A 21,731-nucleotide genomic window follows, 5' to 3' on the forward strand; every position below is an offset into this window, starting at 1 on the left:
TGGGAGCCAGAGCAGGCTCTGCTCTCCAGCACAGGGACGGGCAGTGTGGGAGGTCGGTGCCCTGGTGGAAGGGACAGATGTTCCCACAGCCTGGAGCTGCTCTGCTGGGGGGTCACTGCCCCTTGCTTCCCCCCCCCCATCTCGGCCCTCGATCTTCTCAGCCTGGGATGGGAGGACGTGTGTGTTCCCGGGGCCACACCAGGCTGGCCAGGCCCGGAAGCCAAACCTGCCTCCCAGATCAGCCTCAGCCTGGGGGCCTGGTGCTCTGCTGCAGAGCCACAGGGTCAGAGCCAGGGGCATGAGAAGCTCGGGGCCTTTGGCAGAATCCTGGCTGCCTGCCCGGGCCCTCCAGCTGGTGCAGGACTGACCTCACCCAGTGGGCAGGGGTCCACCAGGGGCCCTGGGGGACGAACAGCTTGTGGGGAAGCTGGGGAGAAGACAGGACCGGCTTCCAAGCCTCTGGGGTGGTTCCCTCCTGCTCAGAGTGACCTGGATGGCTCCACGCGGGGCTGCCGTAAGACACAGGCTCAGATGGGCACCCAGGGCTCCTGGGCACAAAACCAGGCCCGCAGGAGGGGAAGCAGGTGGGAGGCAAGATCCATGCCACTGGCTGTAGCTGCTGATCCCAGAAACTCTCCTTGTTGGTGACACCAGGGCCATGGGTGGCCCCAGCCCTACCTGAGTCCCCCCAGCAGAGCCAGACTCCCTGGGTGTGGCGCGGTCAATGCCAGGCTGCAGGGAGCAGCAATCCTGACTGGTCTCTCTGATCAGCCCCCCCATCCCTGCACCGGCAGGAGGAGACAGGGTCTGGGGCTGGCTCAGAGATGTGCCTTAACTAGGGCCACCCAGTGGCTGTCTGTGCTCTCCTCGGCCCTTGCGCCCCGCCCTCGGTTTGATGCGCTGTGAGCTTGGGGGGAACCCTCAGCCAGGTCCTCCTGGCGCTGGGTGGGGGCTGGGGCCAGATCCGAGAGAACTTTGAGAGCTGACCGCCGTCCGCATGGCCCACCCAGGAGGGCCGCCATCTCACAGCGAGGGGAACAGGCGCAGCCGGGGTGGAGTGCCTTGTGCCGGCGGAATGACCTTGTCCCTCGTCCTTGGGGCACACCTCAGTTTCCCCAAGTCTGCTGGCAGAGGGGGCGTGCGTGCTGCTTCACCAGGAGCAAACCGGGGTCCGGGAGGCGCGCTCAGCAAAAGCGACCGCTAGGCGGGAAAAGGCCACCCCAGCCGCGGGCACGGGCGACCGGCTCCCCGCTCCAGGCTGCAGGGCACCAGGGGGCGACCCCGGCAGGCCCCGCCCCGCGCCGATGGGGGCGGGGCCGCGCCACGCCCCTCCCCGCCCCGCCTGGGCGCGGCCCCGCCCGATTGGCTGCGGGCCGTGGCCGCCGCCGGATCCGCCCCCGCGGGGAGCGAGTCCGCCGAGCCCGAGCCCTAGCGGCCGGAGCGCCGGAGCCGAGCCCGGTCCAGCCGCCGCCCCCCGCCGGCCCCCGCGGTGCCGATACCCCGGCCCGATGCCGGCCGAACTCAGACAGGTTGGAGGGAACTTGGTCCCGGCTGGAGGAAGGGGGGGAGGGGGCGCGCCCGGGGGGTCCGCGGCGGGGGGCGGGGCACCGGCCTGCTCCCCGCCGCCCCCCGCCCCGAGGACCCGCTTTTGTTGCACGGCGCCGCCGCCGGCCCGAAGCGGCTATTGTCTGCGCTGCCGGCCGGGCTGCATCGGGCCCAGGGCCGGGTGGGGCGGCGGAGAGAGCGCGCTGCCTGGGGAGTGTGGCGAGGCGCGCGCGCGCCGGGCGCGGGGTCTCCGGGGCCACCCCGCGGGGGCCCGGGGCGGACGACCCCAGCGCAGGGAAGGGGCTGGAACCCGGCGGGGTGCACCCAGGCCAGCCCGCGCCCGGGACAGGTGCCGGGGGGTCGGAGCGGGGCTGGGGGGCCAGGGCCTTCCCGTGCAGCCTCTCTGGAGAGGGCAGCCTGGCCGGGCCTTCTGCTCCCTGGGCTGGGGGTTGCAGTGGCGGGGGGGGGGGGGGTCTCTCGCCTCGGCTCCCTCTCACACCCCCTGCGCGGGCTCTGACTCCCCGGGGGGAACCTGCGAAGGAGCTTCCGGAGCTGTAATGGAAGCCTTGCGTGCAGCGCCACGCACGTGAGGGGAGGCGGCCCTGCCCACGTGTGGCGGCGGGGGGCGGTCTCCCGGTGCTCAGGTGCGGGGTAGCGAGTGAGCAGCCTTAGGGGGAGCTGGCAGCGAGAAAGTGGAGGCTGAGGGGAGGGGCATTCACCAGGAGCCCTTGGGGGAGGCGGGTCCCCCTACTCCTGGTCACCTGTGGAGCCAGGGCCCTGCCTGCTTTGTGCCCACCCCACCCCCAGAGTCCAGCCACTGAGCGCTCCAGAGATGGAGGGGCCACTTGGGGGAACTTGTGGTCACTGTGGCTGGTGGCTGGGGTGGGTGACAGCCAGACCTGCTCTGCCCCTACCCCTTGGGCTGCCGGCAGCTCTCACTTTTGACTTGCCCTGGCGGGTGGTGCACAGTGGCTGTGGAGAGGTGAGCACCTGGCCCTGACTGCTGGGCAGAGCCCATGGGCACCAGGGGAGAGGGTGTTTTGTGGTAGCCAGGGGCTTGCCGCCAGGTAGGAAGTGCCAGTCAGCCCATTCTGCAGTCTTCCAGAGAGATCCGGGCTCAGGAGTGCCGAGCTGTCATTCCCTCAGCCTCTGGACCCCCGTGGGCTCCCTGGGGGGACTGCGACGGGTGGTGATAGGTCCCCCAGCCCTTCATCCTGAGAGCAGTGAAGGGAGGGAATGAGGGTCCGGCCCCTCCCTCAAGCCCGGGGAGCTCAGAACTGGAGGCTCCCCGTCCCTCCCCCCGGCAGGAGCCCCTGTCTGGCCTGGCACAGGAACGGTGGAACTGGTGCACCCCAGATGGGAGACGCCCTGGTAGATTTCGGCCCTGCAGGTGGTGGCAGTGGGAGGCTGGGCATGGTCCCTGCAGGAGGGGTGGGGATGAGGCAAGGTGGTTTGTCAGCATCTGCAGAAGGCTGAGTGGGTGTGGCCAGTGTGGCCAGGACGGTGCCCATGTGCAGAGGGGAACAGCCCCGAGTCGTGGCGTCCCTGAAGGGATTAGGGGCCAGGCAGGGATCCAGGCACCCAGTCAGCCCGGGAGCACCGGCTGTGTGCGGATCATCAACCCGTGGCTCCACCCGACAGCCTTGGGCCTCTCCCAAGTTTCTCCATCTGCCTCCAGTTCTGAGGCTCCTGCGGTTGATGCCTGGGGAGGGGGGCAGTCCCTACATGTTAAGAGCAGGTCTGGAGGCATTGCACGGATTAGGCTCGGGCTCTGCTGGCAAAAGGCCAGAGGTCACGTGAGTCCCCCTGGGGTGCTATTAGGGGAGCCCACTGGTAGGGGTGCCTGGGCCTGCATGCCAGGCTGGGTGATGGTACACACGGGTCGCGTCCGAGGGATCAGGTACACACACGTGTGTGTGTGTGTAAGAGGCCAGGCGTGTGTAAGGGGGCCCCGGCTTTCCCATGAGCGCCGGCTGACTCACACGCCTGCTGGGTGAAGTCATAGCCCGTTTTTAGCTCCCTGAGGTCACTTGCCAGCAGGGACTTGGGGCCTGGGGATCCCACCGCTGGGCTGCTGGGCCCTGGTGTTGGTGGGTGATACTGCAGGTGGCCCCGCCTGAGGGCATGCTGGCCCCCTCTGGACGTGGCTCCCCTTGCCCCCCCCCCCCCCCGCTCCAACAAGGCTATTGAGGTCCCATGGTGTCCTTTCCCCTCCTTCTCACCCCCCCATCACTGGCCTAGTAGTGGGTAGGGTGCCTTCCCTGTGTATTTAATGGATGCAAATGCATGTAAATCAACTCAGGGCCCTACCCCACTGGCTGTGGTGTCCTAGGCAACGCCCCTCAGCCTTGCTCCTCCCCAGCCCCCAGCAAACACTGCAGCCCCTCACCCTGGGCCTCAGGCTCTTTCTTCCCCAGGGAACAGGATCTCCCCCAGCCCCCCACCCCTTCCTGGCCTTGGGTCCCCAGCCAGCAAGGGGGCAAGGCCACCAAGGGCCTGGCCACCTGGGGGCAAGGTAAGGCCCCCAGGGCTTGCAGTCCCGCCCCCTGGAGAGGTGCAGGCCTCAGTTCCCCCCATCCCCATCCCTAAGGGGAAGCACCAGCTGTTTTCTGGGGCCCTGCTCCTGCAGGAGGGGGGCTGCATCCTGGGGCCTCAGCTTGGCAGGGTTGCCAGAGCCTGGAGGGTGCCCTGTTGGTGCAGGCCCCTCCCCACGATGCGCATGGTGTCGGGGTGTGGGGGGGGACATTCCTCTAGGATAGGACCCTGTAGGACCCTGACCCAGGAGGCTTCCTGTCCCTCGGCGCTAGGGCAGCCCCGGGCGTGGGCGTGGCAGACCCCCTGGCCATGGTAGCAGAGTATTGCTGTGGAGCCAGGCAGGGCCGGGGCCCCAGGCCGTGGAGCAGGGCCTGCCCCCCCACTGTCCCCGGGCAATGTGCTGCCCCTGACCTGCCCACCATAGCTTGGGTTCCAGCCAATCCTGAGATGCTGGCCCTGGAGCTGGGGAATCTGTGTGTGGTGGGGGCTCGGGGGCGGACTCTGGCTCCCAGGCCCCTGTGCCACTCGGCAGGGCAGCGGCCAGCCTGTCCTCTTGGAGCCTGTTTATACCACGGCAGATCCAGACGGTGGCCTATGGGCCTCGGCCCAGAGCTGCCTGGCCTGGAACTCTACTGTTGTACAGTATGGTGACGGCAAGTGGCCACGGGTCCCATATACCCTCTGTGGTCTCTGATGTAATACTTGGCCTCTGACCCCCGGTGCAGGACCAGACCATACCCGCTCCGTGCCCCAGGAGTGTCCGGGCTGCCGGAAGCAGCCAGGATATTTTGGTGCTCTGGACACACAGGGCATTCTGGGAGTTGGGTATTTCTGTCCTGTGAAGGCGTCTGGCTGGCCTTCGGTGACAGGAGCCTGGGCGTGGCCATGGGAGTCAGTGGGTGGAGCCAAAGCTGCCTCCCAGCTGCTGCACTCAAGGTCCTGGGGAGTACAGGACAGGAGGTGCCCCCCCATATCAGGAGGGGTCCCCACCCCGAGGGTGCAGGTAGTGTTGGGAAAGGGTCCCACAGGTCCCACCTGCCACCTCTGAGGACCCAAAGGAGCCTGTGACAGCCAGGCCTTGTGGCTCAGAGTTGCCCAAGACCTGGGCACTCCTGCCGGCTCACTCTGGGCACCTGGTGGGGAGCTGGCCCCGCCATGGGCTGGTTGCGGGAGGGCAGGGCCAGCCCCTCGGTGGTCAGAGGCCAGGAGCATGCTGCAAGGAAGGCCTTTGGGGTCGGTGGGCTCTGGGGGCTGGGAACCCCCTAACATCCTGGCCAGCATGAGCCTGCTGGGGGCAGGGTGCACCTGCACTCCAGGGTTGCGTGACTTGGGAGGTGGTCCTGCCCCGTAACACTGCCCACACCCAACCCCCACCCCCATCCTAGGAGCAGAGCCCAGGCAGCCAGGCCTCGCTGGCCACCATGCCAGAGGCACCTGAGGTGCTAGAGGAGACGGTGACGGTGGAGGAAGACCCGGGCACACCCACCTCCCATGTGTCCATTGTGACTTCTGAAGATGGTACAACCCGGCGCACCGAGACCAAGGTGGAGCTGGGAGGGCGGGGGAGTGGGCGGGGGAGAGGGGAGAAACTTAGGCCACTCCAGCCTCACCCGGTCACCTGCCTGTCCATCAGGTCACCAAGACGGTCAAGACCGTGACCACGCGGACAGTACGACAAGTGCCCGTGGGCCCGGATGGGCTGCCCCTGCTAGATGGCGGCCCCCCGCTTGGCCCTTTTGCTGACGGCCCCCTGGACCGGCACTTCCTTCTGCGGGGCGGTGGCCCGGCGGCCACGCTGTCCCGGGCCTACCTCAGCAGCGGGGGTGGCTTCCCTGATGGTCCGGAGCCCCGGGATGGCCCCAACTATGGCAGCCTGTCGCGAGGGCTGGGGGTGCGGCCCCCACGTGCCGGCCCCCTCGGTCCCGGCCCTGGCGATGGCTGCTTTACCCTGCCTGGCCGCCGCGAGCCATTCCCATCTGGCCCCGAGCCCGGGCCCCACGGGGGCCGCTCCCTGCCCGAGCGCTTCCAGGCTGAGCCCTACGGCTTAGAGGATGACACCCGCAGCCTGGCCAACGATGACGAGGGCGGCCCGGAGCTGGAGCCCGACTACGGCACAGCCACACGGAGGAGGCCCGAGTGTGGGCGGGGCCTGCGTACCAGGTGAGCACCCTGTCCCCCCCGTGCCCACTGCCTCCAGGAAGTCACCCATCCATGCTCCAGCACGGGCAGCCAGGCCGCTGGGGCTGTCAGTCGTGCACACTTGGACGTGGGCTGGAGGGTGGCAGTTAGGCGGGCCAGCACCTGCTGGCTCCTCTCCAGGCGGATGGCGGCAAGGACCCGAGCACCGGAGGCCCAGCTGGCTCCTCTCCCTGGGCCTCTGTTTCCTTCCCCCATGCACAGCACTACTGGAACCCAGAGCCCGCCCCGGGCTTTCTTGCCATATTCTCTGACTGTGCCCCATCTGGTCTCAGTGTGTGCACCTGCAGAATGGGAACACCACAGCCTAGGGGCAGGTGCTGCTGTGTGACCCAGAGCGAGTCGCCTGACCCCTCCCAGCCTCAGGCCACAACCCACCCTGCCACTGAGAGCCAGGGACAGTTCCCTCCCCAAGGGGCCAGCCGGTGGCCTCAGTACCCCCCACAGATGATCCTACTAGGATGGCCTTGTATGGGGAGGTCACTCACTCCCGCCACACCCTGGCACCAGCCAGAGGTGGGCCTCCTGCAGAACTGGGGGAAGGGGTCGGGAGACACCGTGGGAGTGCGTGAGTGTCCTGTTCTGGGATTGATTGATTTCTTTGAAAGGCAGAATTACATAGAGAGGAGGAAGAGAGATAGGTCTTCTATCTGCTGGCCTACCCCCCAAGTGGCCACAATGGCTGGAGCTGGGCCCATAGGAAGCCAGGAGCCAGGAGCTTCCCCCAGGTCTCCCACGTGGGTGTGGGGGCCCAAGCACTTGGGCCATTCTCCGCTGCTTTCCCAGGCCATAGCAGAGAGCTGGATCCCAAGTAGAGCAGCCAGGCCTGGAACTGGCGCCCATATGGGATGCCGGCACTGCAGGCGGTGGCTTGACCTGCTAGGCCACAGCGCTGACTCCCCTCTGGATGGGTTTTTGCTGGGCTGCGGGCGTGTTTCTCAGCACCAACTCCGTACTCCTGGGAGCTGGGGTGTGGGGTTCCCAGGAGGCGGTGAGGGGCGGGGTTTTGCGGAGGCCCGGCCCCTCATGATGCTCACATGCTCACACGCCCTCTCGCCGGCTCAGGGCCTACGAGGACATGACTGATGACGGAGGTGAGCTGCTGGAGGAGCGGCCCCCCTTCCCGGCGACGGCGCCCCTGGCCCAGCCTGAGCGAGGCAGCCTGGGCAGCCTGGACCGGGCGGTGCGGCGCTCGCCCTCGGTGGACAGCGCCCGCAAGGAGCCGCGCTGGCGGGACCCAGAGCTACCCGAGGTGCTGGCCATGCTGCGGCACCCCGTGGACCCCGTGAAGGCCAACGCGGCCGCCTACCTGCAGCACCTGTGCTTCGAGAACGAGGGCGTCAAGCGGCGCGTGCGGCAGCTGCGGGGGCTGCCGCTGCTCGTGGCGCTGCTGGACCACCCCCGCGCCGAGGTGCGGCGCCGGGCCTGCGGGGCCCTGCGCAACCTCTCCTATGGCCGCGACACGGACAACAAGGCCGCCATCCGGGACTGTGGCGGGGTGCCTGCCCTGGTGCGGCTGCTGCGGGCCGCCCGGGACAACGAGGTCCGGGAGCTTGTCACCGGTGAGTGGCACCCGGCCGCACCTGCGGGAGAGAGGAGAGCCAGAGGCTCGGGCTCGGGAGGCGTGGGGCTGCTTGGGGTCTGCGGCTGGGGAGAGCTGCCCAGTGGCCAGAGCCCCAGCTGCCGGGACAGCTTTGTGCTGGAGCAGACATCGGATGCAGATGCTAGGACAGATCCCCAGTTCCCTACCCACAGTCGGGCTAGCGCTGGGCCCCTCAGGCAGGGGCTGGGGACAGCTGGGGGTCATGTGACCACCTCTGTGTGGCTCCAGGGGCTCAAGACCCTTAGTTCCCCCTGCCCAGGGGGCAGGGAAAGGGTGGGAGGAGGCACCTGCTGGCCTCTCACCCCCACTGGAAGCCCCACTGGGGACAGCCCTCCCCGCCTCGCCCCCCGAACCTCTCACGGTTCTTGTCACTCCTTGCCTTCCCCTGCATGGACACGAGGAGGGCGGGCAGGTCCCGAGCGGGGGTCCCAGGAGAGGCAGCGGTTGGGCGGGGCCTGCAGTCAACACGGTGGGCATCGGTGGCACCCACAGGCACCCTCTGGAACCTGTCGTCCTACGAGCCCCTGAAAATGGTCATCATCGACCACGGCCTGCAGACGCTCACACACGAGGTCATTGTGCCCCACTCGGGCTGGGAGCGGGAGCCCAACGAGGACTCCAAGCCCCGGGACGCCGAGTGGACGACCGTCTTCAAGAATACCTCGGGCTGCTTGAGGTGGGGGCGGGGCCGTCTGGGGCTGCCCCTCTCCCCTACCTCCCCCTGCAGCACAGCCGGGTTCCCGGTCAGGGAGGTGGGATCTAGGCACCAGAGCCCGCGCCCCCGCAGGCAGCCACATCCTGGTGGTCCCCAGAGCATGGATGACAGCCAGCCACCCAGTGGCCAGGGGCTGCAGAGCCACACCGCGAAGTCCAATCTGCAGAGGAAGATGGATGAGCTCCCCGTCCTGTGTCCAGGGCTGGGGCTGGCAGGGTTCCCCCGGAGGAGGCCGGGCTCACCGGGCCTGTTCTCGGCCCCCCAGGAATGTGAGCTCGGACGGCGCCGAGGCCCGGCGGAGGCTCCGGGAGTGTGAAGGGCTGGTGGACGCGCTGCTGCACGCTCTGCAGTCGGCAGTGGGCAGGAAGGACACAGACAACAAGGTGGGTGGGGCGGGGCAGGCACAGCCCCATAGCCTCCCGCCCCCGCTGGTCAGAGAACCAGACAGTTCAGGAGCTGGGAGGCCCCGGGTCCTGGGGCTGTCCAGGGCATGCCTGACTGGGGTACCCCTAACACGGCCCCATGGAAGTGGTCATGGCCCCGCCCTGAGCCCGAGGCCCCGCCCTCCCGCTCACCTCTGCCCGCCTCCCCCCACAGTCGGTGGAGAACTGCGTGTGCATCATGCGGAACCTGTCGTACCACGTGCACAAGGAGGTGCCCGGGGCCGACAGGTACCAGGAGGCCGAGCCTGGGCCCCCAGGCGGCGCTGCCGGCTCCCAGCGGCGGAGGCGGGACGATGCCAGCTGCTTCGGCGGCAAGAAGGCCAAAGGTGGGTGGGCAAGTCGGGGGTCCTGCTCTTGGCACCGGCGCTCCCGGCTGAAGGCTCTCCGTGCCCAGGGCAGGCAGCTAGGGAGGCTGGAGGACGGCGGGACGGATGGGCCGGGAGCCCGGAGGGATCCCGCTCTGCCCGGGCTCCACCCCCGGAGGAGACTGACCCCAGGCTTGCCCCTGCCAGTCCCTGGGGGCACTCAGCCCTCCCTCCTGCCCCACCCCCCGCCATCCCTTAGGGTGAGGTCCTGCAGTGGGGACACAGGGGGGCGCTGGGAGGGTGCCCCGCTCAGGCTGGTCTCCTCTTTCCTGTGCTTCCTGCCGGTGCCCAGAGGACTGGTTCCATCAAGGTGAGTGAACGCCTGTTTGTCCGGCAGTCCCGCCCCCGTGGCGCCCACTGTCGTTTCCATGACAACCGCAGGGCAGCGGGTGCAGTGGGCTCCCTGGAAGCCGCGCCAATCCCCAGGGCCCTGCCCCGCCCCGCCCGCTCCAGGCCCATCACCCTGGCAGCCATCTCCATGACAACTGCCCAGGACACACAAAGGCAGGAATGCGGACCCCCTCCACCCAGGGGGCTGGGAGGCCGAGGGGGCGGCTCCTGCAACCTCAGACTCCGCTCCCTTAGGCAGGGCTGGGGCAGAGCCGGGTGGGGCAGGCAGGGCCCCTGGTCCTTGTGACGGATCGGGCTCTGTGTGTGTGTGTGTGTGTGTCCAGCTCCCACAAGCTGAGACGGCTTACCTGAGCTCGCCGCCTTGAGAGGCCGAAGCTCCCTCTTCGGAGGTGGGGAGGGTGGCTGGAGGCAGAGAGGTGTGCACACGGCTGCTGCTGTGAGGGGTTCCGCCCCCAAGTTGGGGTGGTTTTCCTGGGACAGGACCCTTGGCCCACCAAGTCCTGAGCCTGGCAAGCTTCGGTTTCTCTGTACCTTTGGCCAACCAGCCTGGGCTGCGGCTTCCTTCACACAACCCAGCAGCCGCCAGCAGGGGGAGCATCTCACATGGCTCCCAGCCCTTGACGCTGGGGGCGGGGCCGGGGTGTCCCCAGGCCACCTGCCTGTGGGACTCAGAACGACTCCAAGTGGCGCCAGGGCCTGGGTGTGGGGTGCTCTTTGGACTCTGGGCTGGGGGCCCTCATGACATGTTTCTGTTCCCCCATGGGGGGTCCACCTCACCTCCCACCCTTGTGTTCTAGGGAAGAAGGATGGTGAGACGGACCAGAACTTTGACACGTTGGACCTGCCCAAGAGAACCGAGGCCGCCAAAGGTGAGCCGGCCAGTGTCGCTGGACGAGTCCCAGCTCAGTGGGCCTGGGGGGCCTTGGGAATCTGGTGGGAAATGGGGACCACGAGTGTGTGGTTCCCTGGGGGATGATCTGGTCCCTGGGCTGCGGTTCGGAGTCAGGGTCAATGCCGTAGATTACTGGGTTCAGGATGCGTGGGGGAGATAAGACAAAGAGGCCATGAGAGGTGGGGCTGGAGGGGATGTGTCCTGGGCACTGGGAGCCAGGAGGGCGTGGTCAGATCCAGGTACAGAGACCCTGCCAGGGGTGGGGTGGCGCATCCCTGGGTCCCCCGTATCTGTGGGGTTCCTCCTGCTCTGTGCAGTCCAATGGGAACCCGCCTGCCTGAGCACGTGGACCTGAGCCACCTTGTGAAGTGGAAGAGCCCAGAGGCCGCCCCGTCCCCCGCAGTGGGTGGAAGTGGCCGAGCCTTCCAGCTGTGGGGGGGCGAGGGGGGGTGGTCTGTGGGGATGCATTACAGTCAGAGGGAGGTTGCTTTCTGAGCCAGGCAAATACCCAAGTGCGGACAGGCAGGCTTGGAAGGTCGCCCTGGCCCCTCAGCTCTGGAGCACTGTGCAGGGCACCACCTTGCATGCCAGCCTGGGGCCTCACTTGTGGGGGAACCTGGGGCAGCCCTGGTTGCACCGCAACATTGCCACGGGGAATGGGTGGGCCCTGTTGCTGCGAGCGTGGCCCTGTGTTCAGCTTCAATTACATACCCGGGGAGGTGGGCCCTGGTTGCTCCGCGCCAATTATACACTGGCAGAGGCGGGCCCTGTTGCTAGGGGTGTGCCCGGACTGCTCAGCTTCAGTTACATTCCCGGCAGGGGCGGGTCCTGTTGCTAGGGGCGTGGCCCTGGTTGCAGTTTTCAGTTCCATAGGAAGGAAAGCTTTCCTTCTGTTGCCAGGGAAGGCGGGTCCTGTTGTTAGGAGGCGCGGCCTTAGTTGCTGAGCCCCGCCTCCTGGGTCCAGGAAGGCATGACCTCACCAGAACCCATTGTCCCCTGAGCCTCAGTTTGCCCCTCTGTGCAGTGGGAGCGCTTCCTCCTTGGGGGTGATTCCCCTGATAATAAACATTCTCCGTTTCACGCCCCTCCCCGGCCCCGGGTGAGGGAGGAGACTGGGTGACAGTGGGCGGTGGGTGCCCCGTGCTGTGCCCAGGCTTTGAGCTGCTGTACCAGCCAGAGGTGGTGCGTCTCTACCTCTCCCTGCTCACGGAGAGCCGGAACTTCAACACCCTGGAGGCTGCCGCGGGGGCCCTGCAGAACCTCAGCGCCGGCAACTGGATGGTGAGAGGGTGGGCAGGACTCGGGGGCCCTGGGCCGTGGGGAGGCCGGGAGCGGCCAGGGTCCGGAGGTGGGGAGAGCGCGCCTGCGCACTAATCGGTCCCCACCCCCTGACTGCCGCAGTGGGCCACGTACATCCGCGCCACGGTGCGCAAGGAGCGCGGGCTGCCAGTGCTGGTGGAGCTGCTGCAGTCTGAGACGGACAAGGTGGTGCGCGCTGTGGCCATCGCGCTGCGCAACCTCTCGCTGGACCGGCGCAACAAGGACCTCATAGGTGAGGAACCCGCAGGCCTCCTCGGGGTCGGACGCGGAGCCCTGGGCCCGGCCCTGTCGCCTGGGGGCCCCACAGCGGTGTGGCTGTGGTGTCCTGGGGCTCCGTGCCCCTCACGTGCAGGGGCGGGGGGCAGAGGCGCGGCCCAACACCTGCCCCTGCCCCTCTCAGGGAGCTACGCCATGGTGGAGCTGGTGCGGAACGTGCGCAACGCGCAGGCGCCCACGCGCCCGGGGGCCCGGCTGGAGGAGGACACGGTGGTGGCCGTGCTCAACACCATCCACGAGATCGTGTCGGACAGCCTGGACAACGCGCGCTCGCTCCTGCAGGCCCGCGGCGTGCCCGCCCTCGTGGCCCTCTGCGCCTCCAGGTGGGTGGGGCGGGGCTGCGGGGCGGGGCCCGAGCCAGGGGAGGCGGGGCGGCCGCTGACCCCGCCCCCCGCGCCACAGCCAGTCCGTGCGCGAAGCGAAGGCGGCGTCACACGTGCTGCAGACCGTGTGGAGCTACAAGGAGCTACGCGGCGCCCTGCAGAGGGACGGCTGGACCAAGGCGCGCTTCCAGGTGCGGGGTGCCCTGGCCAGCCCCTCTCTCGACTCTGCCAGTTCGGCCCCCCACCCCAAGTGGGCAGTGCGGCCAGCTCACCCCATGCCTGTGTCCCGTGCCTCCGCAGTCGGCGGCCACGGCCAGCAAGGTGCCTAAGGGATCCCAGAGCCCCGGCGGCTTCGATGACAGCACGCTGCCGCTGGTGGACAAGAGCCTGGGTGCGTGTGGGAACCCGTCCCTGACCTGCACTGACACTGACAAGGTGGCGAGGGGCTGCAGGAGAGACCCAGGCTTCCTCCGGACAGGATGGGGGATGGGGGGCCCTTTGCCGGCTCTCTGCTTCCTGGGTGCTTCTTGTCACGTGGTGCCTGCACAGGTGCAAATGGCCGCAGGTCGGGGTGGGGGTGGGTGCTGGTGGCCAGAGGCCAGGCTGGGGCGCAGAGGTGGTTGGCAACAGAGGATGCCCAGGCTGTGCGGGCCAGCCCGGCCCCACCTGCGGCCAGCCGCCTGCTTATGCCTTGCAGACAGCGAGAAGCAGGGCAGCCGTGACGTGATCCCCATGGACACTCTCGGCCCAGGTGAGCGCAGGTGCGGTGTGTGTGTGTGGGGGGGGGCTGGAAGGCCTCCCAGGAGGTGCTGGCTGGATGAGAGAGATTTGGGGCAGAGGGCCAGGGAAGGCTCGGTTCCCAGCCAGGGCCCAGACCTGTAGCCAAGGGGCTGCACCTGCTGGGTTTAGGGGCTGCTGGGAGCGCTGACACCAGCACAGGCCTCCAGGGTGGGCAGACACCGCCTTCTGAGCTGAGAGGGAGCTGTGCTAGGAGTGCCCCTCCTCCTGTCCCCACCCCAGACGGCTACTCCACTGTGGACCGCCGGGAGTGCAGGGCGCGGGGCAGTGACTCCACAGGGGAGGCCTCTGAGAAGGAACCGTTGAAAGTGAGTGGCTGTGGGCCGCCCCCCCCCCCCCGTAGGGGTTGCCCACAAAGCACCCGGGTAGCGCTAGTCTGGGTCCCGCCCCACCACGACCCTCGGGCCACAGCTTGGGCGGGCAGGCAGCCCCCTCAGGTCGGAATTGGCGTGCAGACACCATGGGAGCCCATCGCTGCTGGTCGTGGGGGGGAGGGCAGGGCCAGAGGCCGCCTGCCCGTCTGTATCCTTGCCTGCATGTGCGCAAGCGCGGGGCGAGGGCCCACCACCCGCCCCCTGCCAATTCCCGCAGGCCCGCCAGCCAGCTCGTCTCCTGCCCTTGGCATCCCTCCCTCCCCGCCCCGTGCTGCCTTGGCCAGCCCACCCCGCAGCCCCCACTAACCGGCTCTGTTCTGCTTCTGCCGCCCACCTGCCCCTCACCCACCGTGCGCTGCGCAGCCCGACCCCGGCAGGAAGGCCCCGCCCCCCGGGCCCCCCAGGCCCGCGGTCAGGCTGGCGGACGCCGTGGGGGACGCTAAGCCTCAGCCAGTTGATTCCTGGGTCTAGCCTGCATGCCTGGTACGTTCTCTCCGCATTCCCGGCTGTGCCCTCCCTCGGGGCCGGGCTTCTGGTAACCTCTGCTGGCTGCATGCTCTGCTCTCCCTGTGTGCCCACGGCAGGTGTGCAGCGCCCTGATACCTGTGGGGGAGTGGGGAGGCCAAGCCAGTGCCCGGAGGGAGAGACCTTGGGGGATGGGACGGAGCAGGGAGGGAGGGGCCCCCCAAACCTGCCAGCACCATCAGCTGGCTGTGATCGATCGGCCCTGACCCAGGACCCCTGGGGCCAGCCCGCGCTACCCGTGACCGGGGCGATGGCCCCCTTGTGCGCCCGCCGCCTGTGCGCAGGGCTCCAGCGCCCGCTTCCCACTCTCGCTCCGCAGGGCCCGGGTCCGGCCGTGGGTTCCTAGCCACCGGATCACCGCAGCAGGGCCGTCCGGAGCAGGCCCCTGCCGTGGAGCTCGGAGCCCCCTGGCGGCCGGGGTTGGCAGCGACACCCCCCACCCTCAACTCCCGCAGCACCGGGTCCCTGCCACCCTACGCGCTCTTCTCGGACCTGATTGCTTTAGGCCGACCTGGTGCTGTGTCCCAGCGAGCCGAGAGAGGGCGCCAGAGAGAAGGCTGGACGCGGCTGCGCGCCGAGGAGGGCCCAGGCCAGCAGAGTTGCCCGCGTGTGCGTGCGCGTGTGTGTGCGTGTGTGTGCGTGCGCGCAGGGCGGGCAGGCAGCCAGGCAAGGAGGGGGGCTCAGGGAAAGAAGCTAGAGGGGCTGCCCTATGCCGCACGGCAGGCTGACCACGGGTGTGAGGGCAGCGGCACGGGGCTCTGGCTGTTTGTGCACTGGCCAGCCCGTGCGCACGCGTGGTAGCCCGGCCGTGGCCACCCAGGGTCCACCTGCCCAGGACCTCAAGGAGCGACCCCCTGGGGGCTGACCCTGGGCAGCACCGGGGCCTGCTGCTGTTCAGTGCCTGCTGTCTGTGCTTAAAAACAGGAGAAAAACACTTACGACAAAAGCATTTACAGTAAACCAAAATGAGACTATTGGTACACATCTAAATTTTTGTAAGAAAAGTTAAAAATTAAAAAAAAAAAAAAAACCAAAGCAACTTCTGGCTTGTGTGGCTCAGGTCTCTCTGGGCAGCCGCTGGCGGCCTCCCCTGCTCTGGGGCCCAACACCAAGGCCTCAGTTTGTATGGGTGGGGAGTGGGGTTCATCTGCTGTACCCCACACTCATGCACCCAGGCTGCCAGCCACCCTCGTCTGTCTCCGGATGGGCATGAAGCCTGTTGACTGCTCCCCTCCGGTCCCTGGGCACACAGACATCCCTGTAGGGCCAACAGGTGCCCCTGGCCAGGCCACCAGAACAGAAGTGCCTAGCAGGGCGGGGCGCTCCCTGGGCCAGCTGTGCCACCCAGGACAAGCCAGCCAAGGGCCCAGCCTGCAAGGGTCACCTCCCATCAAAGGCAGCCCAACAACTAAGGGGTGAGGACCCAGAATTTGAGAAGAATGGAACCCAATGGCCATCTTGTACTGAAAGACTTGGACCTCTAATTTCCGCTCTACATCATTCAGACATGGCGTGTTAAGGTGAGGACAGCCACCCAGCTTTAGGAAGGAGGTGCAGGTGCATTAAAATGGAGGTGAAGCTCAGCAGGCGAAAGTGTGCGGGGAGATTCCGCTGCTGGTGTGGCGGCTGAGGCGGTGCTGCCACCTGGTGGACACCTTGAGTGCAAGGCCCCACAGCGCGCAGGTGCATCTGCTTCCTGGCCGTGCCTGCGTGCCAGGCTACAGAGCCCTGACTGGAGTCTCCTTGGCTGGGGCAGGGGCGCAGTCCAGGGCCCCGCCTGCTCCGAGTCAGCCTTTGTTAGGCTTTCGCAGGTGTTTTGTGTGGTGAGCCAGTAGCCCTTTACAGTGGGCCAAGTTTGCTCAGCCTGAAGCCACCGACCAAGGAATCCAGTGAGGCCTGGACCCAGGCCTGTCAGGCCCCGAGTACACGTGGCATTTGAGGACAAACCCCAAAATAGCAGAATCAGGGTTGGCAGGGACCAGCTTGGGGAGGGGCCCAGGGCAGGGGGCACGGCCAGGTCAGTTCGGGCGGCCTGGGCCCAGGTAGATGGCCTTCTCCATGCCATCCGTCATCTGTATGTTCTCCAGGAAGGCACTGTAGTGCGTGCACTCGAAGCTGCTGCTCCCGCGCACATGGGCCAGGAAGTCAGGAGCCCCTGGGACGATGACGTTGTCAGCCAGCAGCACCGACCCCTTCTGCAGAAGGCCACACTCCTGCAGGCGACAGAGAGATGGCGACAGGGTGGGGAGGGGAGGGGATGGTGACCAGGGGTACCCAGCCAGCCGGCCACAAACAAGGACAGGGGCTCATCACCAAGCCTCAGCCCCATGCTCTGGCCTGGGTCTGCCTGGGGGCCTGGCTGTCGCTGAGACCCTTGGGTTGGTACCGCATCTCCTGCAGGAAGGGACCCAGCCAGGGTCTCCTCCCACCTCCAGGAGGTCCAAGCCCTGAGGACAGGCACCTTCTGCCCCACTGTCTCCTGGATCCATCCCCAGGTCTAGAACAGCACGAGGCACACAGCTGGTGCTCACTACATGCTAGCTGGGTGAATGCAAGAGAGTGGACCCGCCGGCCAGTGGGTCCCAGAGACAGCTGGTTGCTATGCACATAGGTGCCCACAAGTGGGAGGTACCAAGGGCACGTGCCTGGGTTGGGGTGGGGCCGACCTCCCCACCAACAAGGCTGCCTCCTGGGGCGCTGCTCTGGGCAGCCCTGAGCTCTTCCACTTGGGGATCCCCATTTCCACCCTTGCAGGGGCCCTAGCAGCGTGCACGGGTTCTTTGGCCTGGGCTCTCTGCAGAAGCAAAGCCTAAGCACTGGACACAGCCACAGCGATGGGCCCCGCGTCTCTGGACAGGGTTGAGACCTTCTAGGATGCTTGTGTGTCTGAGCTGGGACAGGCACCTGCTTCCCTCCCAGAAGTAGCACAGGGGGCGGGGCATAAGCACAGACCAGAGCAAGGCAGCTCAGGCCTGAAGTTTGACCTGGGAACACGGAAGTGCTGACAAAACCATAAAATAGAAATGCTACTGAAGGGGCTGGCGTGGAGGTGTAGTGGGTAAGGCCGCCGCGTGCAGTATCGGCATCCCATATGGGCACTGGTTCAACTCCCGGCCACTCCACTTCTGATCCAGCTCCCTGCTAATGCAACCGGTAAAGCAGTGGTGGATGGCCAAGTCCTTGAGCCCCTGCACCCACGTGGGAGACTTGGAAGAAGCTCCTGACTCCTGGTTTTGTTTCGCCCTAGTTCTGACCATTGCAGCCCTTTGAGGAATGAACCAGTGGATGGAAGATTTTCTCTCTGCTTCTGCCTTTGCCTCTCTCTAACTCTGCCTTTTAAATAAATAAATGAATAAATATTTAAAAGGAAAAAAAATGGGGCCAGTGCCGCAGCCCAGCAGGTTAAGCCACTGCCAGGGATGCCCGCATCACATATGAGCACGTGTAGGGGTCTTGGCTTTTCCACCTCCAATGTAGCGGGGAGGGGGAGGGGCTCACCTCCAGCAGGAATGTGTCCGGCAGGTAGCGGTCCTTCCAGTGGTCCAGGAAGACCATGTCCAGTGTGTCCACGTCATACTTGTGCTTCAGCTGGGGGATGAGGTCCTGGGACGCCCCAAGCAGCACAGTGACCTGGCACAGTGCACTGTTGGTGCCGCCTGTGGGGACCCCCAGGCGACCCCCACCTGTGCACCCACGCCTGCTCTCCTTAGGGGTTCTAGGAGGACAGTCCCCTCTCTCCACCCCTCCCGACGTTCCAGCTCTTAGGACAATGGGGCAGTGACAGCACCCTTGCCCAGCTGCTAGGAGCTCCTTCCAGGACCCCAGGCCTGGGATACACTGAGGGGCGCGACCATGATGGGAGTCCAGTGAACGTGGCCTTGAATCGAGCCTGGGTGTCCTCTGGGTGCTCCCTCCCGCCAGCCGCTGTCTCCCGGGTCAGCTGAGCTTACCTTGTCCTGCAGGCCAGCAATGTCCAGCGTCTCCTGGGTGATGGCAGAAAACTCCGGGTTGATCTCCATGGTGAGCAGCCGCCCGCCAGGGGGCAGCAGACGGGCGATGCGCACCGCCGAGTAGCCGCAGTAGGCTCCCAGCTCCAGCACCAGAGAGGGGCGGTACTCCCGGATCACGGAGTCCATGATCTCTCCTGCAAGGGGCAGGGGTGGGGAGGGGGTGTCCTGGGAGGGGGGGCACCTGGCCCCGGATCCCCCCCTGGCCTCCTCTCTGTGGGGTCTGCTACACCCCAAGCTCCCAGTCCTGGCACCTGGCCCCACTGCTCTCACTCCTGCCCCTGTCTCTCCCACCTTGCCTGGTTCACGCCTCCTGGATCATCAGGTTCCCAGGGGTCTGGCAGGGGCTGTGAAACTTTGTCCCCAAGCCCACTTCAGGGAGTTTGGCAACCATGCCTGTGCCCTGGCTGGAGTCCAAGAACTGAGGGAGTACCCGACTGGCGGGTCCCGTGACTCAGATGTCCAGAGGTCACCAGGAGCCACACTCCGCACCACGCCTGTGCCCAGCCTTGCTGTTGGCTCTGCCAGTGGCAGGGTCGCAAGGAGACACCACAGACCAGCGTCCACTGCGACCCAGGGGCTCTCCCCACCAGCTCTCTTTCTGGGTAAAACACGATTTGTCCAACACGCCCCTTACCCCGATTGGAGAGTGGCCTGGTGGAGGCTCCGGCCCCAAGTGTCCAGGCTCCTGCAGCACCCAGGCAGACGCTGGGCAGTGGCTCAGCCCCCAGGGCTCCCGTCGATCCCCCCCCCAGCCCAGCCTGAGCAAGGCGCTAACCCCAGGAACAAGGCGACCGGAAGGGCTTCTCCCACGGCCTCCCTCAAGGCCTGTGCGGTCCACGCCCAGCGCCCGCCGGCCGCGCACCCACCTTTCTTCTTGCCCAGGCACATGGTTCGCTCCTGCGAGCTGTAGGTGTCGATGGCGTCCAGCACGCTCTGCGGGTCCCCGCGCTGCGCGTGCTGCCGCACGTGGCGCAGGATGCGCTGCTCCTTGCTGTCGCCCATGAGCAGGTTCCGGAGCGGCTGCAGGAGGAGCTCGTTGTAGCCGATCCGCAGCAAAGCCCAGAGCCGGCGGTACAGGAACAGCAGCCGCCCCAGCGGCGCCAGGCCCAGCGCGGCGGCCGCCCACAGCGGGGGCGGGGCCTGCAGCGGGGGCGTGGCCGAGGGGCAGGACGAGAGGAGGGCGTGGCGGGAAGAGGGGCGTGGCGGTGGGCGTGGCGGAGCGGCTTCTGTACTCTCCGCCTGTACTGCCTGCCTCCCCGTGAGGCAACTCCGGAGGAAGGGCGTGGCCCAGAGGGCGTGGCTAGAAGGGGCCGGGCGAAGGGCGTGGTCTAGAGAGGCTTTAGTGCTCTGCGCCGGTCCCTGCCTCGCCCACCCTGTCCTCAGCTGCGGGCCCCCGCTTCGCGGTGGGCAGGGCTGGGTCTCTTCTCCCATTCTTGGCATTGCGCCCCGACAGGGGCGGGTTTTTATGGTGGGGTTCGGGCCCGGCCCAGCGAGGCTAAGGGCTCTAATGCCCATCTTGCCTCCTATCTTGGCAATGCAGGGCAGGGGCGAGGCGACGGGGGCAGAGGCGGGGCCTGGAGGGGAGGGGCTTTACTGCTCTGCTCCCGTCCCCCTACCCCACCTTGTTCTCAGCTGCAGGCCGCCGCAGGTCTCCCCCTGGCACAACTCCCTGGGTCCTCCCCCAGGTCAGGAGTCAGGGATGTGTCACCTGCAGCCTGCTGGTTGGGTACCGTGAGAATGGCACCTGCTGGAAGACCCGCCCCTCCCTCCCTTGGCCAGGGGAGCTCGCCGGCTTCCGAGGCGGGAGAGCAGCTCTGGTCCCCGAACACTAGGGAACCCGAATGCACTCGCTGTGGCAGCCCTCACTTCGGCCAGCGCGGCCCCGTCTCCCTCGCGCCAGACTGGGCACTTGGGACAGTTCCCGGTTCGTGGACAGACGGGCCGGAGAGAGAAGTTGCTTTTGGCGAGAGGCACTTTTCTCAGAACACGCATTGCCCATGAACTTCCTGCGCGAGGGTTCCAGAAAAGTCTTTGGCACCAAGATCAGCGCCTTTAAAAGCCCATTCTCCTCCAACGTTTTCAAGTCCCACGTAGTTCTGAGGGACACCCTCAGAATTTCCCGGCGAGCCCAGGCTCTCAGTGGCCCTGCGCTTCCTTCACAGATCAATCGTTCTTTTGTGTGAAAAGCAGGAAAACTTTCAATCAGTCTATGCGTGTCCGATGGTGCGTCTCTCTCCTGGATTAGTGTCTGCCCCTGGCTCTGGGGAGAGCCTGGGTTGAACCCTCTGGGACCCAGGCTGGAGTTTAACCCCCGAGGGTGAGGGACCCAGAGGGTGGACATTTAGCCCAGCTGTGGTGTTCAGAGGAGCACTCTTGGGGGTTATTGGGATACAGTGAGCACATCGTGGAGGGGGGGCTCCCCACAGTTGCATCCTGGAGTTGTATAAGCAGAGGGAGGGGCTTCCCTGCCCCGGACACCCTGGGCCTCTGCCAGCCAAAAGGCCAGCACCTCGGACTTCGGACCAGAACCGTGAGCCAAAAATAAACCTTTCATCCTAAAGTGCCCGGCCCGTGGGTTTGTGTTCTTGGCAACAGCAAACAGGGCAGAGGACACAGCCCCACCCACCGAGCCCGGGGGACCAGAGCAGTCAGCCCCTGAGGATGGTTGTGATCCCTGGATACAGCCCAAGCGCCGGCTCCAGGCAGCCTGGGGCAGGGGGAGCCTCCCCCCGGACCTCTACATTACATTAGACCACAGAAGCCCAAACAGTGCCCAAGGCTGCCCCCTGCTGGCCAGCATGGAGGCCACCCTGGCGGGCTCCTGAGCCCAGCTCCTGCCTTCCTGGCTTCAGGCAGGGCTGGAGATGTCTGCAGCAAAGAGGATCAACTTTGTGTGCAGCTCAAGTCTGCATTTGGTTCATTGTGACCAGAAACTGGAAATGGAAATGACCAAAGTCCAGGTGGAGGACCAGAGTCCAGTGGGGCGAGGACAGACATCTCAGGGGACAGCGAGAGGCCTTGGAGAGGTGGCCGCACATGGCCTGCGGTGTCCCCCAGTCAGCACACCGGGTCCTGCCTCCCTGGCCCCGGCTGTGGCTGTCGTGAGCTGCAGTAGGAGGGGCCCCTGAGCCTGGTGGAAGGCAGAGGAGTGAGCAGCTTCCCGGGGGGTTCTTTATAAGCTCAGAGAGAGACAGAGAGATCTCCAGCCGTTGGTTCACTCTCCATATGGTTGAAACAGCCAGGGCTGGGCCAGGCTGAAGCCGGGGTCTCCATCGTGGGCAGCAGGGACCCATGCCCCTGGCGCCATCTTCCGCTGCTTTAGCACGAAGCTGGATCAGAAGCTGAGTAGCCAGGACTCAAACCAAGCATACATTAAGGGACGTGGGCTTGTCTGAGCACCGGGCTAACCTGATGCCCCCACCCCGACACCTGCCAATGGCAGTGGAGTCTGAGATGTGAC

The 21,731-nt window shown here is 66.6% G+C and overlaps 2 protein-coding genes across 10 annotated transcripts in view; one reads left to right on the plus strand and one right to left on the minus strand.

The window, feature by feature from the left end:
• Positions 1-15,294, plus strand: part of ARVCF (ARVCF delta catenin family member) — a 40,889-nt gene extending 25,595 nt beyond the window's left edge. For 4 of the 9 annotated variants that reach the window (XM_062182808.1, XM_062182811.1, XM_062182810.1 and 1 more), the window contains 16 exons: positions 5,466-5,624; positions 5,714-6,240; positions 7,342-7,838; positions 8,372-8,555; positions 8,860-8,977; positions 9,192-9,363; positions 10,551-10,622; positions 11,799-11,926; positions 12,047-12,197; positions 12,366-12,564; positions 12,644-12,755; positions 12,865-12,955; positions 13,262-13,315; positions 13,585-13,670; positions 14,100-14,219; positions 14,581-15,294. In XM_062182808.1, the coding sequence (XP_062038792.1) occupies positions 5,466-5,624; positions 5,714-6,240; positions 7,342-7,838; positions 8,372-8,555; positions 8,860-8,977; positions 9,192-9,363; positions 10,551-10,622; positions 11,799-11,926; positions 12,047-12,197; positions 12,366-12,564; positions 12,644-12,755; positions 12,865-12,955; positions 13,262-13,315; positions 13,585-13,670; positions 14,100-14,207 (2,658 nt within the window). In that variant the 3' untranslated portion in view covers positions 14,208-14,219; positions 14,581-15,294. Of the gene's footprint in view, positions 1-1,449; positions 1,530-5,465; positions 5,625-5,713; positions 6,241-7,341; positions 7,839-8,371; positions 8,556-8,859; positions 8,978-9,191; positions 9,364-10,550; positions 10,623-11,798; positions 11,927-12,046; positions 12,198-12,365; positions 12,565-12,643; positions 12,756-12,864; positions 12,956-13,261; positions 13,316-13,584; positions 13,671-14,099; positions 14,220-14,580 lie in introns of those variants that run through there. The other 5 variants (XM_062182814.1, XM_062182816.1, XM_062182815.1 and 2 more) reach the window with 5 other exon arrangements.
• A 425-nt stretch (positions 15,295-15,719) lies between these two features.
• LOC133752313 (catechol O-methyltransferase-like) lies at positions 15,720-19,395 on the minus strand. Its single transcript, XM_062182817.1, has 4 exons — positions 19,138-19,395; positions 18,212-18,405; positions 17,760-17,891; positions 15,720-16,474 (listed from the first exon to the last, which is right to left on the minus strand). Exons 1-4 carry the CDS (start codon positions 19,271-19,273, stop codon positions 16,280-16,282), a joined length of 657 nt encoding a protein of 218 aa, XP_062038801.1. The 5' UTR covers positions 19,274-19,395; the 3' UTR covers positions 15,720-16,279.
• Positions 19,396-21,731: the final 2,336 nt, after the last annotated feature.

This window comes from Lepus europaeus, chromosome 23 (assembly GCF_033115175.1).
Source record: "Lepus europaeus isolate LE1 chromosome 23, mLepTim1.pri, whole genome shotgun sequence".
In the NCBI taxonomy this organism is placed as follows: domain Eukaryota; kingdom Metazoa; phylum Chordata; class Mammalia; order Lagomorpha; family Leporidae; genus Lepus; species Lepus europaeus.

Coding starts and splice junctions, on each gene's coding strand:
- LOC133752313 (XM_062182817.1), bottom strand. CDS start 19,273: ATGGGCGACAGCAAGGAGCAGCGCATCCTGCGCCACGTGCGGCAGCAC. Junction 17,892..18,211: donor TTGCTGGCCTGCAGGACAAG/GTAAGCTCAGCT, acceptor GCACTGTGCCAG/GTCACTGTGCTGCTTGGGGC. Junction 16,475..17,759: donor CGGACACATTCCTGCTGGAG/GTGAGCCCCTCC, acceptor TGTCGCCTGCAG/GAGTGTGGCCTTCTGCAGAA.